Genomic DNA, 19105 nt, shown 5'->3' with positions numbered 1-19105 from the left:
GAGGAGCAGTACCTGTTTTGCGTGTGCTTTTGTGGTTGAACTGTCTCTATGCAAAATCCTTCTTTCTAAGCACTCCCAAACAAATACAAAGGCTCTCCAAAGAAACAGCTGCATTAGGCAGAGAGCTGGACGTGCCTGTGAGAGTTTCTTTTATAAACCTGGCTCAAAACACTTTTCTTACCCAATTCAATATTGTGTCATTGCCATCTTTCTGCGAGTACAGTCAGAACTACCTGACTTAATGAAGCAGGCACCGACTACCGAAGGTCAGTGTGTTACCACCCGGATACCCATCACAGACCCATATTGGGGGCTTTTGCACTGGTTTGTATATTTTAAAGCAGTAACATTCTTCTGCCGATAAGCTGCAACTCTCTTACAAAGGGCTTCCTCCCACGTAATATTTTTCTGTCTCAGCTGCCAAATGTCTACCGAAGTACATGTGCATTCTATGTGCGATAATGTAATTTATAGTAATATAAAATTTGAGACACAGCTCGACAGAAATCCCAGAGTCTGTAACTTGGTCCGTCTGTTGAATGTTAATTGTGACAAACATGCCTTTTTAAGAGGTCTCCAACAAATTATACGCCAGAGTGTACTTTACCAACTGGACTGCTTGAACTCAGTATGACTAATTCAAACATAACAGGGATCCCCTAGAATTTCTTAAAGTACTTTAAATACGTTGTGTACTGAAGTATCTATTATGACTATGGTCCACATTCTGCTTCCACAAAATCAAGTAAAATTTTGGCATTGACTTCTACAGAAGCCGGACATTTTCCTGTAATGTTTTAGTTTAGATAAATCATGGCTAACATAGTTTAAAATGTATTCTTTGATGGCATGAATTTAGAGCAAGTCTCCAGTCTGATCAGAAGATACTACCTAACGTTATTCACCAGGCTAGTTGAAAACTATACCAAATCACCCTAACTGTGGATTAGTGAGATTGTAAATTTCAACATAGTAGAACAGTTAAATTTGGCTAAAAGTTACTCCTGAACATCTGCTTCTGAACACTTTCGCTAGGACCTTTTAACACCGGTAGGAGGGAATAACGACTTGTGAGTTACCTTTATGAGAACATAGCAAATTTAAAAAAAAAAAAAAAAAAACCACAACACAAAACAAACACACACAAACCAACCAACCAGCTTCAGTGTTCAATCAGCATAACATCTACATGTTTAAACATGGGAACTAATGAAACGTGCTACGGTTCTTGTCAGCCACTTACAGCAAAGGCCCTGTGCACACTTCACGTATTACAGTCTCCTCTGGATTATCGGAAACTCAGACATCTCCCAACACAAATAAATATTTTCATTTGGAATGGTTGGGTGATTTCCTATTTTTTAAAAACCAAAGTCCAGGAAAAGATTGTGCTTTTGTCAAACTTTTGGCTTACGGGCGGTGCAAGGCGTGGGGTACAGCTGACTTCTTGCTCCTCTCCTCTTTCCAAGAAGGACAATAACTGTTGGCCATGTGACTCCCCTTATCAGTTCAGACTTTGGGTATTTTGTGTGTCCAGTTAATAAGTTCTGTCTTAACTGACTCCTGCCAACTTGGACTGGGAGAGTAAACAGACATCAAGGATCTGCTTTCCCTTACATATCCAGCCTCAGCTTCTGAAGGAACCCAAGGACGTTCAAGCCCAAGCAAGTCCAAGTCACAAGTGAGCAGTTTGCAGCTATGGAGTAATGGAAAGCCAGCGTAAAAAATACAAAGCATACAGTATCCCCAGCCAAAGTACAAGACAAATGACACGTCAAGTCCTAAAATTGCGTTTCGCAGCTTCAGCTGTGCTCAGACTGTGAAATACCTGAGCGCTGCTGCAATAGGAAAATATAAGCCATAGATATTGTCACTGACACAAGATACTGCACGTAACATGGCAGAAAACAAAATTGTATCCACTTGTCAACAAGTTGGGTTTGCTTCTATTTTTATTATTAGAAAGTAAGAACAATTCTGCAGTCAATTAAATCCAATAGACCGTGGGGGACCGGAGATCAGTCCAGAATATGATGTAGGATGTCTTCATTACTAATAATCATACCAAAATCTGAAACCAAAATTTTGCGCTTAGGCACCTCAAGTGGAAGTCTAATTAATCTTCATAACAAGAATTCACGTCCTGTTTTAAACTGAGGGAACCCGGAATACATTTGGGGTTCTGGAGCAAATGTATGACTGGATGCTGAGCAAAGCAGAAAATTAAAATGCCAAAATGTAAATTTCAGTAAGATTTCAGTAAGATTAACTGAGTAGTTCATAGCTGTTCTCTGGCCATCGATTTGACCTGTCTGCACGTTTCTGATAACAACATTGTATTGGGGTTTATTGCCATTTATATTGGTTTTCCATTGCCGTGCATGAGGCTCTTATGACTTGGGTAGGACCGCTTACTATGGCAGGGCAAAAGTCAACCTACCTAAACCTATAGTGAGTCCTACCAATATCAGACAACTAGACATAAGGATAAAATCCCGATTTCCAGAAACCAAACTGCCTTTGACATCAGGTAAGCTCCCCACAGAGAACTACACTGAAGCCTGGGTACCAATCTCCATCCACTAAAGTTTCAGATCATCACGAAGATGCTTCTTTTCTATCCAGAATGCAATATTTTCAAGCGCCAACGAGATTTCATCAAAAGAGACCGCCCATTTGCTTTACCTGCATCAGCAGCTGTGATCAGTAGTACGTACTGCTCCTTCGTCTCCCGGTCCAGGCTCCGCACCAAGCGCAGCTCTCCGCTGGCCGAGAGGGTGAAGGCTCCTTCTTCATTTCCAGCCACCAGCACGTAAGTAAGCTTGCTGTTTAGGCCTTGATCATCATCCCTTGCTACAACCTACAAAAGCAATGCAAATGCGTGGGAAAAAATACCAAGAACCGGTGAGTGCGGGGTCTGTAAAATTTTGTAGCCATAGAGGAATATTCTCTATGACAATAATCCAAATTAACAGACTGAATTAATCCAAACGCTTTAAGGGCTAGTACACTAGCTGTAACTCTAAAAATGACTTAACACAGTGGTGATGGACTGAAAAGCATAGTCTGAAAATATTAAATAGTTGATTACTTATTTTTCTCAGGCACAAATACAGTAAAGACTGTGTTGGGGCTCAGTGAAAACCAGAGATGATTTGGTATAGGCTGAGCTCCGCACCAAAGCAAGCATTGCACGTCCTGAATCCATTTAGTGCTCCTTCAGTGTCTGGCACAGAGCCTCATCCCATGTAGGCAATGATCAGACCGAGAGATTTGTTGCATGAAAATTGAGATCGAGATGAGAGACAGAGGAAACTCTTAAAGTCCCAGTGTAGGTGGGAAGATAGGTAGGGAAAACACAAACAAAACTCCAAAGCATCGTATAAACTTTTGGTAAAAAAACAAGCAAAAAAACCCACCCCACCCAAACAAACAAAAAGGAAAACAAGCCAACAACCACCGCATGTTACATTACAGCCAAGAGGCAACTTTTCAATTGTCTTGCACCTTTTGAATTTTGGAAGAAAGACTATATATGAATACAATATACTGAAGCATGCTAATAAATGTAGGAGATAAATATTTATTTGCCTAATAGACTCACCTGAAGAATAACTTTTGGAAGCGTCTCTAAATTCTCAGGGACGTTCACAGAGTAGGGAGAAAGTTCAAATGTGGGAATATAATCATTGACATCCTTCAGAATAATAGTGACTGTCGCGGTGTCGGTCCTCGGGCTGCTCCCGCGGTCGGCCGACTGAACAGTCAGTGTATAGGAGGGTTGTTTCTCTCTGTCCAAAGGCTTGGCAACTGTTATCACCCCCGTCACAGAATCGATCCGAAACTCATTATTGGCATCTCCGCTCACGATGGCATAGCGGACCTGCCCGTTTGTACCTTCATCTCCATCTGTAGCAACCACCTGGATTAAATCCGTCCCTGTCAGAGTATTTTCCCCCACCTCTACTTTATAAAGCTTTTGGGCAAAAAGCGGGTTATTGTCATTAATGTCCAGGACTATAACCACCACGTCTGTAGATGAAGAGAGGGAGGGCTGGCCCTTGTCTGTGGCTACCACAGTCAAGGTGTAGTTGGACACGGCTTCTCTGTCGAGCTCCCCAGTAAGCCTCACTTCGCCGTCAATGGTGCCGATGCTGAATTTGTTTCCCAGTGGCCGGAGCAGACTGTATTCGATGTAGCTGTTCGGACCGCTGTCGGGATCGGTCGCCTGCGCTTTGAACACCACCGTATCTATCGGCGTGTTTTCCGGGACGTAGGTCAGCTTCGGGGAGATAAAGCTTGGAGGGCTGTCATTGACGTCCAGCAGAATGATGGAAACTTGGGCTGTGCTTGTGTACCTGGAGGCCGGGAGAGGGGCCATGTCGTGGACTTGCACGACGAGGCTGTAGAAAGACTGGCTTTCGCGGTCCAAAGGCTGCCTGATGCTCAGCACCCCGCTGTTGTCGATGGCAAACTGCCCCGCGCTGTCCCCGGACGCGATGCTGAAGGCCAGCTGCGAGTTGGAGCCTGGTGGGGCAGGGAGAAGAAAGGTAGAGAATATGACTACATCCCACCGACCTAGACATAAATGCTTCTGGCCTCGTTTCCTATGGAAACTTATTTATCTCCTACATTTCCTATGGAAACGAGGGCTGTACGATCGTGCTGCCTGTTCAGCCTCCTCATCACCATTTTTGAATCCATCAGCTAATTTCAGCCAAGTTTCACAGTGGAGCAGAAGCCTTTGAAATAATTATTTTCCAACAAGAGTGGGAGAGAGAAAAAGGGAAGGATGTTAACTGGAGAGGCCGCAGAGGGAACAGCCGGCAGAGCTCATCTCTGCATTGCATTCGGCAGGAGCTGCGTGGTGGCAACATGCGTAATTTTACCCCATCTACAGTGGTTAGGGATAAAGGTTTTGAAGGGTTTTCCTTCAGAAACCAAGACTCAACAGTTCTGCTGCTCACTGAACAGCTGTTTTCCTCTGTTCTCCCTAGTTCAACTAAGCAACACTGTTATTAATGTAATTATTTCATGAATTCTTCCACCCAATTAAAAAAAGCCACAACCAGAAACTCCCAAGCCCAGCTGGAGCAAGCCAAGAGTGAATACTGGGGAGAGGTATGCTTCCCATATATGGCATGGTATTCCAAAATATCAGATGAACAGCCCTCATCTTATGATCGAAACATAACTAGCAATTATGGTCAAGGGAGAGATTTATAATTCTGGTAAGGGAAATGCATTTTCAATCTTGACAAGGCTGTGAAATGACCTTAAATGTGCCATAAAGGAAACAAATGTATGTTACCACTTCAACTCCAGAGTTCACTCTAAACAACTAATTTTTGGGAACACCTAACTGAAATGAGTCTTCTCTCATATATATACAAATATAAATAAATATAGGTATATAAAAAAATATAAATATATATACATATTCTATACATATATCAGTCTCATATCTATATATCTTACTCTAATTTTAATTAATTTTGATTTTTTTTTCTTATTTTGGGTCATAAAGACTGATTTAGGCTTAGTAGATTAACGGGCCATTCGCTACTAATTTACCCCTCAAACTCATGCGAAGAAACCAAGCTGTCTGCTTAAATAGCCCATTATTCTGCTGTGAGTTTTGTCATTTTTAGTCAGAAGCTCTTTTCCCTCTGACTGTATTGCTTTGATAATAAAATTATTCCTGCATTAGATTTATTAATCTCTGCTGTTGATTATGGTCAGGCTTGGGAACTCCAGTCTTACTTGTCTTTCCCCCAGCGGCTACGCTAATTGGCATCTTTCCCTCTCTCTTCTTCTCTTGTAGGAACTTAATTATAAAATAAATAGAACCAAACATGAAAGACAAAATATTTTCATGCAATTAAAGAAATTAATACATTTATATGCCAGATATTAGTGTTTCTACATTACTTTGATCAAGTGACGCACCGCGAAAGTTTAATGCGAGTCTATTTTTTTTCAGCCTTATTTTCAAATGACTAATTATATGGATGAAAGCCTTCTGGTTTCAGTAAAGTACTTCTGGCAATTCAAGATTTTTGCCAATTGACTTTGGAGATGGGTAGGAATTAAATCTTAGGGAATAAAGTTACTTTAAAAATACTCTTCCCCACCGCCCCGTGTTTTCTATGGTGGTGTTTGTTCCTATAAAATTTACTGCTTTTTCTTCTTTATCTCACCTCCATGCACCTTGTCATTCCTTGTGCTGTATTCACAGGTTTTGATGCTGCTAATGCTTATATAGATTAAACTGCGAAGCAGAGGGAGAGTTGCCTAAATATCAGCAGAGCCAGGACTGGTGCTTAATGAACTATTCTTTTTTTAAACACAGCATGCCCAGCTGGTGTCGTGCTCCTCATCCATCCCCTCTCCCCAGGTTTGGAGCTGGGCTTTTCTTAGGGAGAAGGTAGGGGTATCCTCTTTGTTGAGCTTTGGGTTCATTTCATCTGAGGGTTAATCTGATAAAACTTTGAGCGAGAGCTCAGACACGGAGCCACCAATTTAATGATGATGCTTTTTTAAGGGTCTTGTTTCTGTGTTTATTTATTTACTAATGAGACAAAAAAAAAAAAAAATATCCTACTTCTCGCCCCCCCTTCTGTAAATACCGGTGGAGTCTAACTGGGAAATCCCACCGTTTTTTGCCTGGGGGAACATCTTGCTATAGTTTTTAACAACTAGACAAGCGTGCGCTTTGCCCTGAGATTTTTCCTGTTAATTCACTGTGGAAAGAATTAAAATCTGAATCTCAAAATGAATGTGTTTAAGGAAACTGAGTTCTTTATTGCTTTGTAAATAACCAAGAGCTGTAGCTGATATTTACTAAGCGTGTGTATGTGCAACTGGCCAAGCTGCGACCAACAGCTACTGTTTCCCAAGGGCGGTGTCGAGCAAGAAAATGAAAAGGAGCAGTTTCGCTATCACCGTGTTTTTGTCTTTTATCAGTGTTTATCCTAAAACAACAGCCATACCTTCAAACGATGGGATCGTATAACATAAATAAGCAACAAAATTGTATTTGTTTGCATTGAGTGCATTATGTGCGAGCCACATGCAGAGGAGCATAGTATGAGCTATTTCTGTACTCTAGATAAATACAAGATGACACAGGATAACAAGTCTGGGCTTGAAACAGAAACACCAATAGATCATAACATTTGCTGAAGTTACAGTCCTATGGGGGAACTCAACCTGGCACGCTCTTGGAATGAAATTTCTGCCCTATTAATTTTAAATCCAGCCCGCTAGAAAAGTAAGTGTGCCAGAAAATATAAAAGGCAAGATATCTGACTTTTCATTGCATTGCTCCTCAAATACTCATTTGCTTCCTTGATAATTGAGTGCATGATAAATGTAAAACGATATGTCAGTGCTATGATATAGTTCACATCCACTGCGCGCAGATGGAAATGAATGTATGAGGTGCAAGAGAAAAGGAAGAGAGACCCATAATGGTTAAGTGAAATTAACTCCCAAAAGATTTGAAACCAAGCACTGTACTTCTAACAGGAAAATAAGAAATAAAAGAGGAGATAGATTGGACACAACCCCATTTATCTACAGGTGTGAAGGAACAGTCCCTTCCCTGGATATGCACGATGCAAGAAGAACTACCTCCTCCAACTTATAATTGGTTTGCATAAAATAAAAGCTTTAACAAGGAGCGGGGAAAGAGAGATCCGTGCAAAAATAGCCAATATCACCAAGTTATAATTTCTGACTTGTTGGCTTATCTTATGGAATCTCTTCTTGCTCGCCCTCTCAGTTTGATCTCAAAACCAATTGCACAATTTTTACCATGGAAAGTTCTATCCATCAGCACAAAATTTAGGTTCCCACAAAAATGTTTGAGTTCAACAACTCAGCATTTCCTGAGGAAAAATAATCTTGATCAGCTCAGCCGTTTTATGTGCATAAACTAGGGTTCCTCCAAGCCCGTAGGTGCTTTGCGCTTGAAGCACACGTTTCAGTCTAAGATATTTCTATGGGCTCTGCTGAGCCAGTGTCAAGTTGAGGAGACGAGGCTGCTTAACATGTCACAAAAATAACTTTCACCTGTAAAGTCACTACGAGTGTTACGAATAAGTTTGTATTAAGTCACACTGACTAATGTCTGTGGACACTTAAGAAAATTCAGTACGCTACGGAAGGATTTTTACATATTTTATGGGCATATTCTATAATCGTTCTTACTTGGGCATAAACTGTATGGCAAAATGCTTAAGCAAGCTATAAAGATTGTATATTTTTCATTCCAACACATTAACACCTTCTAGATGCCATAAGTAGTCCTGAGATTAAAGCTTATTTTAATGAGAAATTTTGTCACCATCTCTTTTTATCAGTTTTTTAACCTCCACTATCAATACCCTGTAGATCACAATTCTCTTCACGATACACTTAAAAGTTACAGTACTTTTAAGATCATTGCAGATGATGTCTCATATTGCCAGAACCTTATTTAGAATATATTATAAACTTTAAGAAAAAAAAAAAACAATCTGAAAGAACACTTCGGTCTAATTTAAACGTGTAACCTAATCACCAGGGGAGAAATCATTGTGTTCAACTGCTGTAACATGCTTGGGGTAAAATACAGCTCTGCAACAGCAGTTAGAAGCAGTATTTGACTGTATTTTTAATTTATCACAAATAAAAATCAGGACGAAACCACCCACTTAAACCTAATGTGAAATATGAGAAAAATAACTTCTATTTACACAGCACGCAGAGAATTTAAGCATATGATAGCATCCTGAGGATAGTCCTAATTTGCCCTTTCGACTGGGTCTTCTAATACGTTGCTAAGGTGAAATACGTATTTATCATCAGTGATACAGAATATAAGAAAATGCCTACCATCATCCGCATCAGTGACACTGAAGTTGAGAATAGCGGATCCTGGAGACAGGTTCTCCATCAAAGACGTGCTGTATGAGGTCATGCTGAACACTGGCGGGTTATCATTGATGTCCAGTATATTGAAGTACACTCTGATGGTAGTAAATTGGCCCCCCCCATCTTCCGCGCGGATGGTGAGAATGTAATACTGCTGTGCTTCGTAGTCCAGCACGCGAGTCAGATTGAAGACTCCGGTAACGGGGTTGAGGAAGAAGATGCCCTCTTCATCATCTTCACTTACGGTGTACGTGATTTCCCCGTTGATACCGGAGTCGTCGTCAGTGGCCAGAATGGCTGCTACTAAGGAACCTGCACAGCACAACAGGACAGCAAAATCAGTCACTCGCAAAAGGCAGCTCAGCGGCTCGGCCAGAATCATAGGATGGTTTAGGTTGGAAGCAACCTTGAAGGTCATTGAGTTCCAGCCCCCCTGCCATGGGCAGGGACACTTCATACTAGACCAGGTTGCTCAAAGCCCCGTCCAACCTGGCCTTGAACACCTCCAGGGATGGGGCATCCACAGCTTCTCTGAGCAACCTGGGCCAGAGTCTCACCACCCTCAGAGTGAAAAATTTCTTCCCAGTATCTAATCTAAATCTACCCTCTTCCAGTTTAAAGCCATTCCCCCTCGTCCTATGCCCTTGTAAAAAGTCCCCTCCCCAGAGCAGCTGACCACCACGCAGCAGCATCAAGCAGCTCTGTAGAATAAGAGGTATCCTCTGGTGGAAATTCAAGCCTCAATATTCTGCGACTAACTACTGTGAAAGGTCTTTCAAAGCTGAAAGGAACAGTATTCAGTATGATGTTTATTTTAAAGGGCTACTCAAAACCCCTGAGAAACGGTCAGGAATGTTTGTTTTTATCTTTAAATGGGAATATGTCCCGATTAGACATCAACCGGGGCAAAAATACCTTTTCTCATCCTAGGCGTTTTCTTTCTACGATTCAAAGGACCCTTCTCCTCCCTGCAGACAAATACAAATTCTGAAACCTTCTAGAGATTTCTTTCTAAATGCAGAAACCGGAGTGTCAGTACATACCAAATATCCCAGCTCTGCCTTTTGAAAAAGTGCCTTTGCAGGGTAACTGCGGTTAGAAAACTAGAAACCTTATAGGGGTTCGTTCTTTACTGTTTTCTGAAATCCAACTCCTTGTGAATTTGTGCCATTGTTTGCATTTCTGCATAGCTTCCTTTGCCTGACTGCCCTATCTTACTAAAGTTTGGGAATTAAGTGTCACTTTTTAGTGTTTCAAACGCTAACTATAATTAAGATCAGCTCATTTCCAAAAAAATAAATCATCTAATTTCTTTTCCGTGGAACCAGACGAATTACACACATTGCAGCACAGTTAACTATTTTCGAGCAACGTGACAATGCAGACTGCATATCAGCAGAATGAAGAATAGTGCTACAACTTCCTTTAATCCAGTTGAATACACTGGTATCTTTCACATACACACTGCAAGTATAAAATCAGCCTGTTTTTTCCTTCGGCATCCGTCGCTGCTGAGCTGGGTATAAGGCACAAGGAACGATTAAAGAAAGAAGCCTCATCTTAACGTGGAGGGAATGATACTCGCCACTTCCAGGGTGATTCCTGCTAAACCAGACTGAACCTCAGGACCTTTGAGTGGCAAGAGAGAGGAGCATAGCTGGGAATCCTAGTCTAGTGGGAGGTGTCCCTGCCCATGGCAGGGGGGTTGGAACTAGATGATCTTTAAGGTCCCTTCCAACCGAAACCATTCTATGATTCTACGATCAGCGACCAAACCGCCCTGTGCTACACAGGCATCTCGATTACCCCCAGATCAGATTCCTGAGGTGCAGCTGATTGCACTGTAATCCTTTAATGCAAAACACCACTGAATTTGGGGACTGCGAGACTGAGTGCACAAGTTGGAGGCAAGGGGGTAATCTTGGTTGTCCCAAGCTGAGCCTCCCACGCTTGTAAGTCAAAACCCTAATAAAAGCTTGAAAGCTATCACCATGTCATTTGCATCTCCTCTGTTTACTCATATTTTAGAACAAGCTTCCAAGATGCTTCAGTTGCTAGTACTGGCAGATATTGCTTTTATACTAGCAGTCTGTATAAAATACTGGAAACTTTTTATTGCAAGTATTATTCATTTCTCATCTGGAGACATATAATATAGCATAGTTTCTGAAAACTCTTTTTTGGGGTCTAAATATTTTCTAGTTTACAACCTAATTTTTAAATGTCAAGACTCTCTTGCATATGAAACAAGCTTTAAAAGAAGAAAACAACAACCGAAGAGGTTGGTGATCATATTTAGGAACTAGAATTAACTATCTACAGGTCAGATTTTCGGCAAAAACCTTGTCAAATACAGGAGTTAGAGAAAAGAACAAGGAAATACAATGTTAGGGTTAATAACTGAGCGCGCGTAAGGAATATTATTAAGGAAGCAGTGTATTACTGGCTGCTCAGTGGTCACCCATTTTGTGACCCTACACTTGATGAATTAAGTACCGTATCACTGAAGACGGCTCACGAAATCAATCCTAGCATCACCATTCATGAGAGGCTATACTGTTTGTGTCCTGTAAGTTGTTCCTCCTCCCAAGTTCTCTGTTTGCTATTTTTCAAGTAGTCGCACTCAGAGGCTTCCACTGAGATACAGGCGTAATTCTTATTCTGCATCTAGGATTTAGTTGAGTGGCAACCGTTTCTCCATTTCCCATTGAAAAGAAATTTGACCTCACTAGTGACACAGATTGCCTTGAAAGCAGACTTTCAGCATGATGTGATTCCCTCCATTTCTCCACCCCATAGATGCCTTCAACATCTTCTGTCTCCTGGCCGTGTCAGACAGGTTTGCTACCCCATTCCCCTCAAATCCTTGTGGATTGACAAAAAGAAAGAGATTCAGGCAATTTTAGGGCTGTTTCCTATTTACCTGGAGTGGCATCTTCCGGGATGTCGAAGGAATACACTGGCTTGGAGAATTTGGGGATATGGTCATTAACATCGCTAACGGTGATGTTTATTCTCATGTCTGAGGACTGGAGGCCATCATCAGCACGAACCAGCAAGGAGTACTTGGAGCGGCGCTCCCGGTCCAGGCGCTTGGTGGCTATCAGGTCTCCTGACTCGGGGTCAATGTGGAAGCTATCATCCGCGCCGCTGATAATAGTGTATGTGACGAGGGCATTGGCTCCCTAAGTAAAAACAGAAGTGGTCAAATCAAGTTATTTGCCAGGAAAACCACATCATAATTTTCAGTGAGACAAGAATCGTTCCAGTAACTGCAGTCGGCGAATATTTTTCAGAACAGTTTCCTTTAATAAACAGCCCTCCTGCCCAGTCCCTGCTTCAGTCCCCCAGTAAAGATGCACGCAGTTTTTATTTACAAGATGTGAAATGACAAGATTGCCCAAGACTTTTTGCTCCGCTGTTCGTAGAAGGACCACATCCAATCAATACCATGAAGCTCTGATACATGTTTTAGTTTCAAGGCAGCACCACCAAGCAGCGTAACATCTTCCCTCTTAACAGGGATCAGTGTTTATTCTTCTTGCTTTATGTTCAAAGGTTAAATTAAATCCCTGCCAGTGGGATCAGCTCTGCCGTTCTCGCTCTCCGGAGGTGGGATGGAGGGAGAAGGACGGGGTGGGATGCAAGAAAGAAGGACTAGGGCTGGCCACGTAGCAGCTCCACCAGCCAGCAGACACGGCACAAGCTGCAGCTCCCGGTCAGGAGAAACTCACAGGAGCCGTGCTCACAGCAGCCCCTCAAAGGCCAGTTTCTGCATGGAAATACATTTATCCCTGAAAATAAACAGCCTCAAAGTGACAAATCATATGTCGTTAAAATCATAGTTCTGATCTCTTGGGTTGTGCTGGAAGCCAAAAGCATTTGCTTTTGGGTCAAAGTGTTTCATTTGTCCTCGGAAAAAAAGGATTCATAGGGACTTGGAGCATTTTGGTTCAAAGGAAAATTAAGGAAAAGTAATGTTACATAGAAAAATGACCACCTTTTTTTTTTCTTCCCCTCTTAAAGGCTGAAATTAAAACATAGGAAAAAAATATGGAAACTTCCAATCAAGAAACATTGACACGGTGCATTTTCCCTCAGCGCTGCCCTGTCACAAACACAGAGAAGTCACCTGCATCCAGACTGTATCATTGATTCTTAACAAGAAAATCGATGCGCATCACAGCTCTGAGGAGCACTGAGGTTTGCTAGAAAAAGCTATGCCACCTGAGCTCTGTTCCCATCCGCCTCCTGGGGACGGGTCGTGCAGCAGGACGCTGCAGCCAGAGGGTGGCTAGAGGACCCAGCCCCAGCTTGGGTGACATTTCCACCCAAAATCCAGTACTCAGCTATAAATTTTGCTTCTTAGCAGACCGATATTGGTCTTTAAGGGAAAACAAAAAGAGATCGAAGATCCTGGGTGGTCCTTCTTTTTCCAAGGCAAGGCACTGAAGGTTTGGTAACCTCCAACCTCGTACACATGTACCTACACCCCAGGTGCTGACTATCCGCAGCGATGTGTTTTGGTGGGCAAACAGATATTTAGCATGTCCCCCCCTCCGGTGCCAGGCCAGAGCCCGGGTTTCCCAGCTGAACCACACTGCTGGCAACCCGGGTGGCATTTTTGCGGTGAACAGCAGATCAAAGAGATCGGGGAGAAAGAAAATCTATAGCCATTTCACACACTCTTGCCTAAAAAAGCAAATTAACAGAGATAAACACCCGCTCGCATCTGTGAGATGAGAAACAAGTGTTAGTTAGCTGACCTTAGGAGAGTGCCTCGTGCCAAACTTTTTCTCCGGGTGTTTTTTCAAGGGGTCAGACTGAGCCAACTGATAAAATGAAATTTGGAAAGCAAACAAGGTCCTGCAGGTGCCCAGCCCCGAATAGCTGTGGGCAGTGCTTCAGCATACACAGCGTCTCTGTGTGCTCAGGTGTAGCTGGGGGAGGCCACGCACCTTCCTCCCATTGTGCGGCTTCGCAAAAACATCGATGAGAATTTAAGATATCAGAGGCGAGCGCGTTCTCCACCGCTTGTTTGATGAGCCAGCCTCCTCCTAACAGAGCACAGCTAAAACCGCAGCCACCTGTGGTACCGGTTTCGTCAAAGCAGTAACTTTACAGGAGTTAGGTGAGAAGCAAACCAAAATAACAGATATGTAAAGCCTGTTAAAAAGCTGTATAGAAGTTTCCCAGCAACAACAGACTTTAAAGAGTTGCAAAGTGCTAGAAGCTGTTGCGTTAAAGCCTTTGGTACCACGTAGCACCTAGAGAATGTCTTTACATCTTTTCACAGATCTCTACAATGTCCTTATTATAACAAAGGTTTGAAATTTGCTGCCTTCGTATTAACATCTAAAAAGATTTGTAGGAGGGGTTCTTGTACACCAGTCAGCCATGAGTTCTAAGGGTTCTGTCACTTACCCTTTTGAAGCTAAAACTTTGATTCTGAAAGCATCCGTGCGCGTAGCAAAGGCAGCACACAGTTTTACTGAGCTGCGTATATGGGTTGCGTGTGCAAAGAAAGAAGCCGGAAAAGCATAATGTTGCAGGAATATTATATGAAAAACAGGGAGTATTCGCTGTGCCCTCAACTTCAAAGGCGACGAGGGGGAGGTAAGTATCTCGACCCTGAACTGCACATGGCTAAAATACGTTGGCCTCTTTGTGAAGGGTTTTTGTTACAAATGTTCTGCTCGGGAAACTGAAGTCATCCCTTTTAACAAAAGGATCAACTGATTTCTGTCTAAGGTAACAAATCAGTTCCCAGTGGATGGTGTGCTTCAGAATGGATAACACATTAGGTGCAGTTTAGGAATGGTCAGAAAGAGGCTGGAACATAATATATTGCGAAAATCTTAGATAACTGTTTGCCATATCGCAGCAGAGAGTGATTTTTGTTACAGATAAGGGCCTTTCCAAAATCCTATTTTTTTTGTCTGTATGTCAGGCTGCTACCAGAATAGAAAGATCAACAAATTCATAATCCCATTTGTACCGTTCCTGAGGGTGTTCCAGTGGTTCCCCTTGCAGCAGTAAGATTAAGTACATCAATTAACAATCACAGGACAACTAACCAAGCTAACACAAAAAAGGCCAGAAAGAAAATTCTCTTGAGGGGGTTGAATTACCTTATTACTTGAACGCAAGAATTGCCCGTTGTTGTCAAGTGTAACCCTATATTTTAATGACCATACAAACTTCTTTGCATGCTTGTATTGACTTTTTAGGACTTTCCCTAGTGGAAAGAATCAGTTCAAGTGTACGAAACAATATGATTAACATTCTTGTATCTTACTTTCCAAAAGAAGTGAATACATCAAATTATATGGGATATATTTGCCCGACGGATACAAGACGACTGTAATATCCCTCACTAAGCTGATCGGCCAACTGTTTAACACCAGTTGCTCAAAGGATTTTGCTATTTTCTTTATAACTCCTTAGTTGCAGCATCCTCACCCTAATGAATCTAAGCGGGCAAAAGGATTTTTCAAACTGCTTTATGTACAGAGCACATATTTTAGCATTCTTTCTTTCCCCTTCTTTTTGGTGAAATAAAACCTTCTTTAGGAAAGAATCATACTGATATTAAGTAGTTCTAGTCAAGGGGCGAGCAGGCATTATCAAAAGTTTTCTTGTTCTCCAAGGCTCGTCTCACATTAATTTTATTGCACACCTTTAAACCGGGGCTCAACTACAACATCTCTGCATCAAAGCCCATTTAGATCTCAAGCTGTGGTCTTCAACTGACTGTCAATAAAGCTTTATCACAAGCTGGACGGTCCAGCACCTTCAGCAAGTTAGTGGGTATGGTGTAGGATGAGACTGATAACAAGACCATCTAAAAATCAAAGTGTGGGGCATTTTCTGCCGTTAGCGGCACCGCTCATTAGGAGCTCTCACAAAGGGAACAGGAGAAAAACACCTATTTCCAGAATAGCATTTTTAGTACAGATATTCAAATATGAAACCATGCTCCTACCTCATCAGCATCCATGGCTGTCAGCTGCAATATTTTAGATCCATCTCCTATATTCTCTTCTACAGTCAGATCAAGCATATCTGTGGGGAACACCGGTGGGTTGTCATTGATATCCTGAAGTGTTATTTCCACCTGTGAAAAGCAGGAATCGGAAAAAGTTGTGTGAGCACCACGAGTTAGACGCTGATTGGACCTGAATGTTACAAATCGCATAATTTTGAAAGAAATCGGGCAAATTGCTCTTAATCGCATGAATTAGAACATTCCCAAATCACACCAACAACAGGAAAAGCCCCTCCGGATATTAAAATTCCACGTTGTTATAAAATACTCATAGGAAAGTCTCTAACATAAATAAAGTTAATTTGACTTGTTGATAGCAACTGATTTTAAATGGTCCTAGTCTAGTTTATATTGGAAAAGATCCACTGATAGACTGTCACTGTAATCCTCAAAGTCGGCCCCTGGAGGATAGCTGCCAAGTCCCGGGGCAGGAGATCATTCAACCATTAAATGCTGCCTGACATAAAGATGAGGTGGTGTAAAATTCTCTCTGAAATGTTTATATATTGGCAACTCTCCGTTCTGAGGGAGGAAAAAACACCCTTGCACTTTATATATATATTTTTAAAAAAAAAAAAAAAAAAAAAAATCTGTTTTTCTCTCTCTCAAAGCTCTCTTCTCACTGCAACCATAAACGTTACTTTAGAAGCCCCCACTAGCATCTACTCTCCTTGCCCACACACACCTAAACAAATGTTCTTTTCACGTGCAATATTCGTAAGATTTTCCAAGTAGTAATGGTAGTTCCCGAAAGGTTGTTGCGTGTTGTTTATTCCTAGTTTTTCATGAGCGAGACTGCTGCCCTGCTGACGCTAATTCAAAAAGCTGCAGAGCTCCGTTTTCCCTTGTTGCTGGGTATAGCATGAAATATTCCAAAAAAAGAAAGAGAGGACACAGCTGTTTTACATTTGTCAGAAAAAAAAAAAAAAAAAAAAAAAAAGGCTTGTTTTGGACCGAAATGGCCACCAAACTCTGAAGAAAACTGAGTAGCTGAAGAAAGTCTGGTTTTATTGCTCATCAAGGAAAGGTAGATAGGGCTGTTGCACAGGAAGGGAGGCAAAGGTATGGATGACTTGAAGAAGATACCTAGATTGACAGGCAAAATATTATGGACACTACAGTACCCACCGCGCCATTATCCACAAGGGATCTCCCTGCATTTAGGTGAAAATATATGGGTTAGCTGCTCTGGATATCATCAACACAGATGTCCCTGGTGATCTGAAGTCTATGATTTCTACCATTTCTAGTCACCTGCCATAACGTTTTCTTTTTTTTTTTTTTTACTTCTGTTTTCATACAGACCACCAATTGCCAAGCCCTTCTCACTTGATCACTGGGACAATCCCAAAGATAAGCACTTCGGTGACAGCAGCTTGGCTGTCCCCGCAGAACAACTGAGTCACCTGGGCTCGCCTGCTGCATCTTTTTCCCAGCTCTCAGTGGCTGCACCCAAGGGTCATTGGTCCCGAGACCACATCCTGAAGGATGCTCCATCCTTCTGTCCTCCCAAAAGGAACTGTTTCAGAAAGCCTAACACTCCTGCCAGTGCTAGACTTGGTGATGGAACAGATTTGGTGCGCCGTGCTAATGTCCTTCATCAAAAGCCCTGAAAATATAAATTGTGGTAGACATGTAAATACTCTGAAAGTGTATTTGATCCTAACACACCCATCTCTTCTGCCTCAGAGGATGTTTCTAACGCAGAGAAGGCTGCAGAGCTCAGCTGTTTCCCTGATAAGCATTTTTCCTCCAAGGGGGTATCTTCAGAGGGTGGAAAACACCAGACCACTGTGAACATGATGGCCACATTGGTCTCTGGTCAGTATGTACACCACACAGGGAGACACCTTCCACCTGGGGATCTAAGCCATCCTCAGTCACCTCAAGTAAGTGAGCTTTTTTCTTTTAATTATTTTTTTTTTTTTTTTTTTTTCAATTTGCGCTTGGTATTTATGCCCACAGTAGGTTACAGTTACTGTCAGCCTGCCAGAACATACCATTACAGAGAACTGAAATGTCTTTAAAAACAGGTGAAAAATTACATTAATATTACGGTCGTCTCATTAATATTACGGTCGTCTCATTAATATTATAGCTGCATCCACTGGAAGTGCAGACAAAACACTGGTCCTATAGGCCTTACATGGCCATGTATAGAGGCCATTATTTATTTATACCATATTTAATTCCTATGACCATTCACAAATGGTACAGAAAACACTTCATGGCCCAAGACGGATTAACCCAGGAGGTTTCATCATCAAATTTAAATCCCTGACAACAGAAGCACGAGAAGCGCTGACCGCAGCATCACAAGCAACGATTCGACAACTAACTAACCAGACACAAACTTCCCGAGAATTAAACCGGCCCACGTTGGTTTTCATGGTGACCGCTGCATCTGGGCGACAGTTCATCGCAGAAACGGGAGAGGTGCGGCAGAAGAGAGACGAGAAGAGAGCAGAGGGAGGAAGGATTTGGCCCTCCATCCTTGCCACGCGGGTCCTGCCCCCTGAACTGGCACAGCAAACTACGTGTGCTCCGAGTATAGCATTACCCCCCAGGTACGGTTTCAAGGTAAAGCAGCTGCGCAGCTCTGCCATTTATTTATTCATACCCTATATGTCACGCGCAGCTAATGTTTCAGCTGCAGGTGACGTTTCACCACCAGAACCCATTTTCACGATGAGAGATTGCCCTTTGTAAAAATCGTATGAAAAATATATGACAGCTTCTGGGGTTTTGGGTTAGGAGCTGTGCATTGCCTACAGCTTGCATAATGTCAAATAGTCCAAGACTACAGATGGCTAAGGGTTGTGGGACAAAATAAATTAATTATAGAGTCAGATTCCGGAGAACTGGAAAAAAAAAAGGGGGGGGGGGGGGGGGGGGGGGGGGGAGGGCAGAGAAGAATAACAGATGAAGTAATTTTATCCTGAAAAGGCAGCTCCCAAGTAAACAAAGACACTGTATTTTATATTGAAGACATGCTTTACGTGGCGGAAAAATAAGAAATTCTCTAGTAAGGCAGACAAATTTTTAGAAAGAGACCACAATATTTTTAAAGAGCATTTACACCATGATTTACTATTTATCCACAGGGCTTAGATAATGAATATTGCTTAATAATTCACT

General features: G+C 42.1%; 1 protein-coding gene across 1 annotated transcript in view; it reads right to left on the bottom strand.

The window, feature by feature from the left end:
• FAT4 (FAT atypical cadherin 4) overlaps nucleotides 1-18387 on the bottom strand; it is a gene marked incomplete at its 5' end in the record, with an annotated part of 73307 nt that extends 54920 nt beyond the window's left edge. Inside the window, 6 exons of the mRNA XM_082482446.1 lie at nucleotides 2686-2860; nucleotides 3605-4527; nucleotides 8881-9231; nucleotides 11843-12104; nucleotides 15905-16036; nucleotides 18322-18387. Of these exons, the coding sequence (XP_082338572.1) occupies nucleotides 2686-2860; nucleotides 3605-4527; nucleotides 8881-9231; nucleotides 11843-12104; nucleotides 15905-16036; nucleotides 18322-18387 (1909 nt within the window). The remainder of the gene's footprint in view (nucleotides 1-2685; nucleotides 2861-3604; nucleotides 4528-8880; nucleotides 9232-11842; nucleotides 12105-15904; nucleotides 16037-18321) is intronic.
• Between the last annotated feature and the right edge of the window lie 718 nt (nucleotides 18388-19105).

The sequence above is a fragment of the Vanellus vanellus genome (genome assembly GCF_965231255.1).
Source record: "Vanellus vanellus genome assembly, chromosome: 4".
Classification (NCBI taxonomy): domain Eukaryota; kingdom Metazoa; phylum Chordata; class Aves; order Charadriiformes; family Charadriidae; genus Vanellus; species Vanellus vanellus.
Note: the sequence above shows the minus strand (reverse complement) of the source record. Positions and strands in the feature narration are given on the sequence as shown.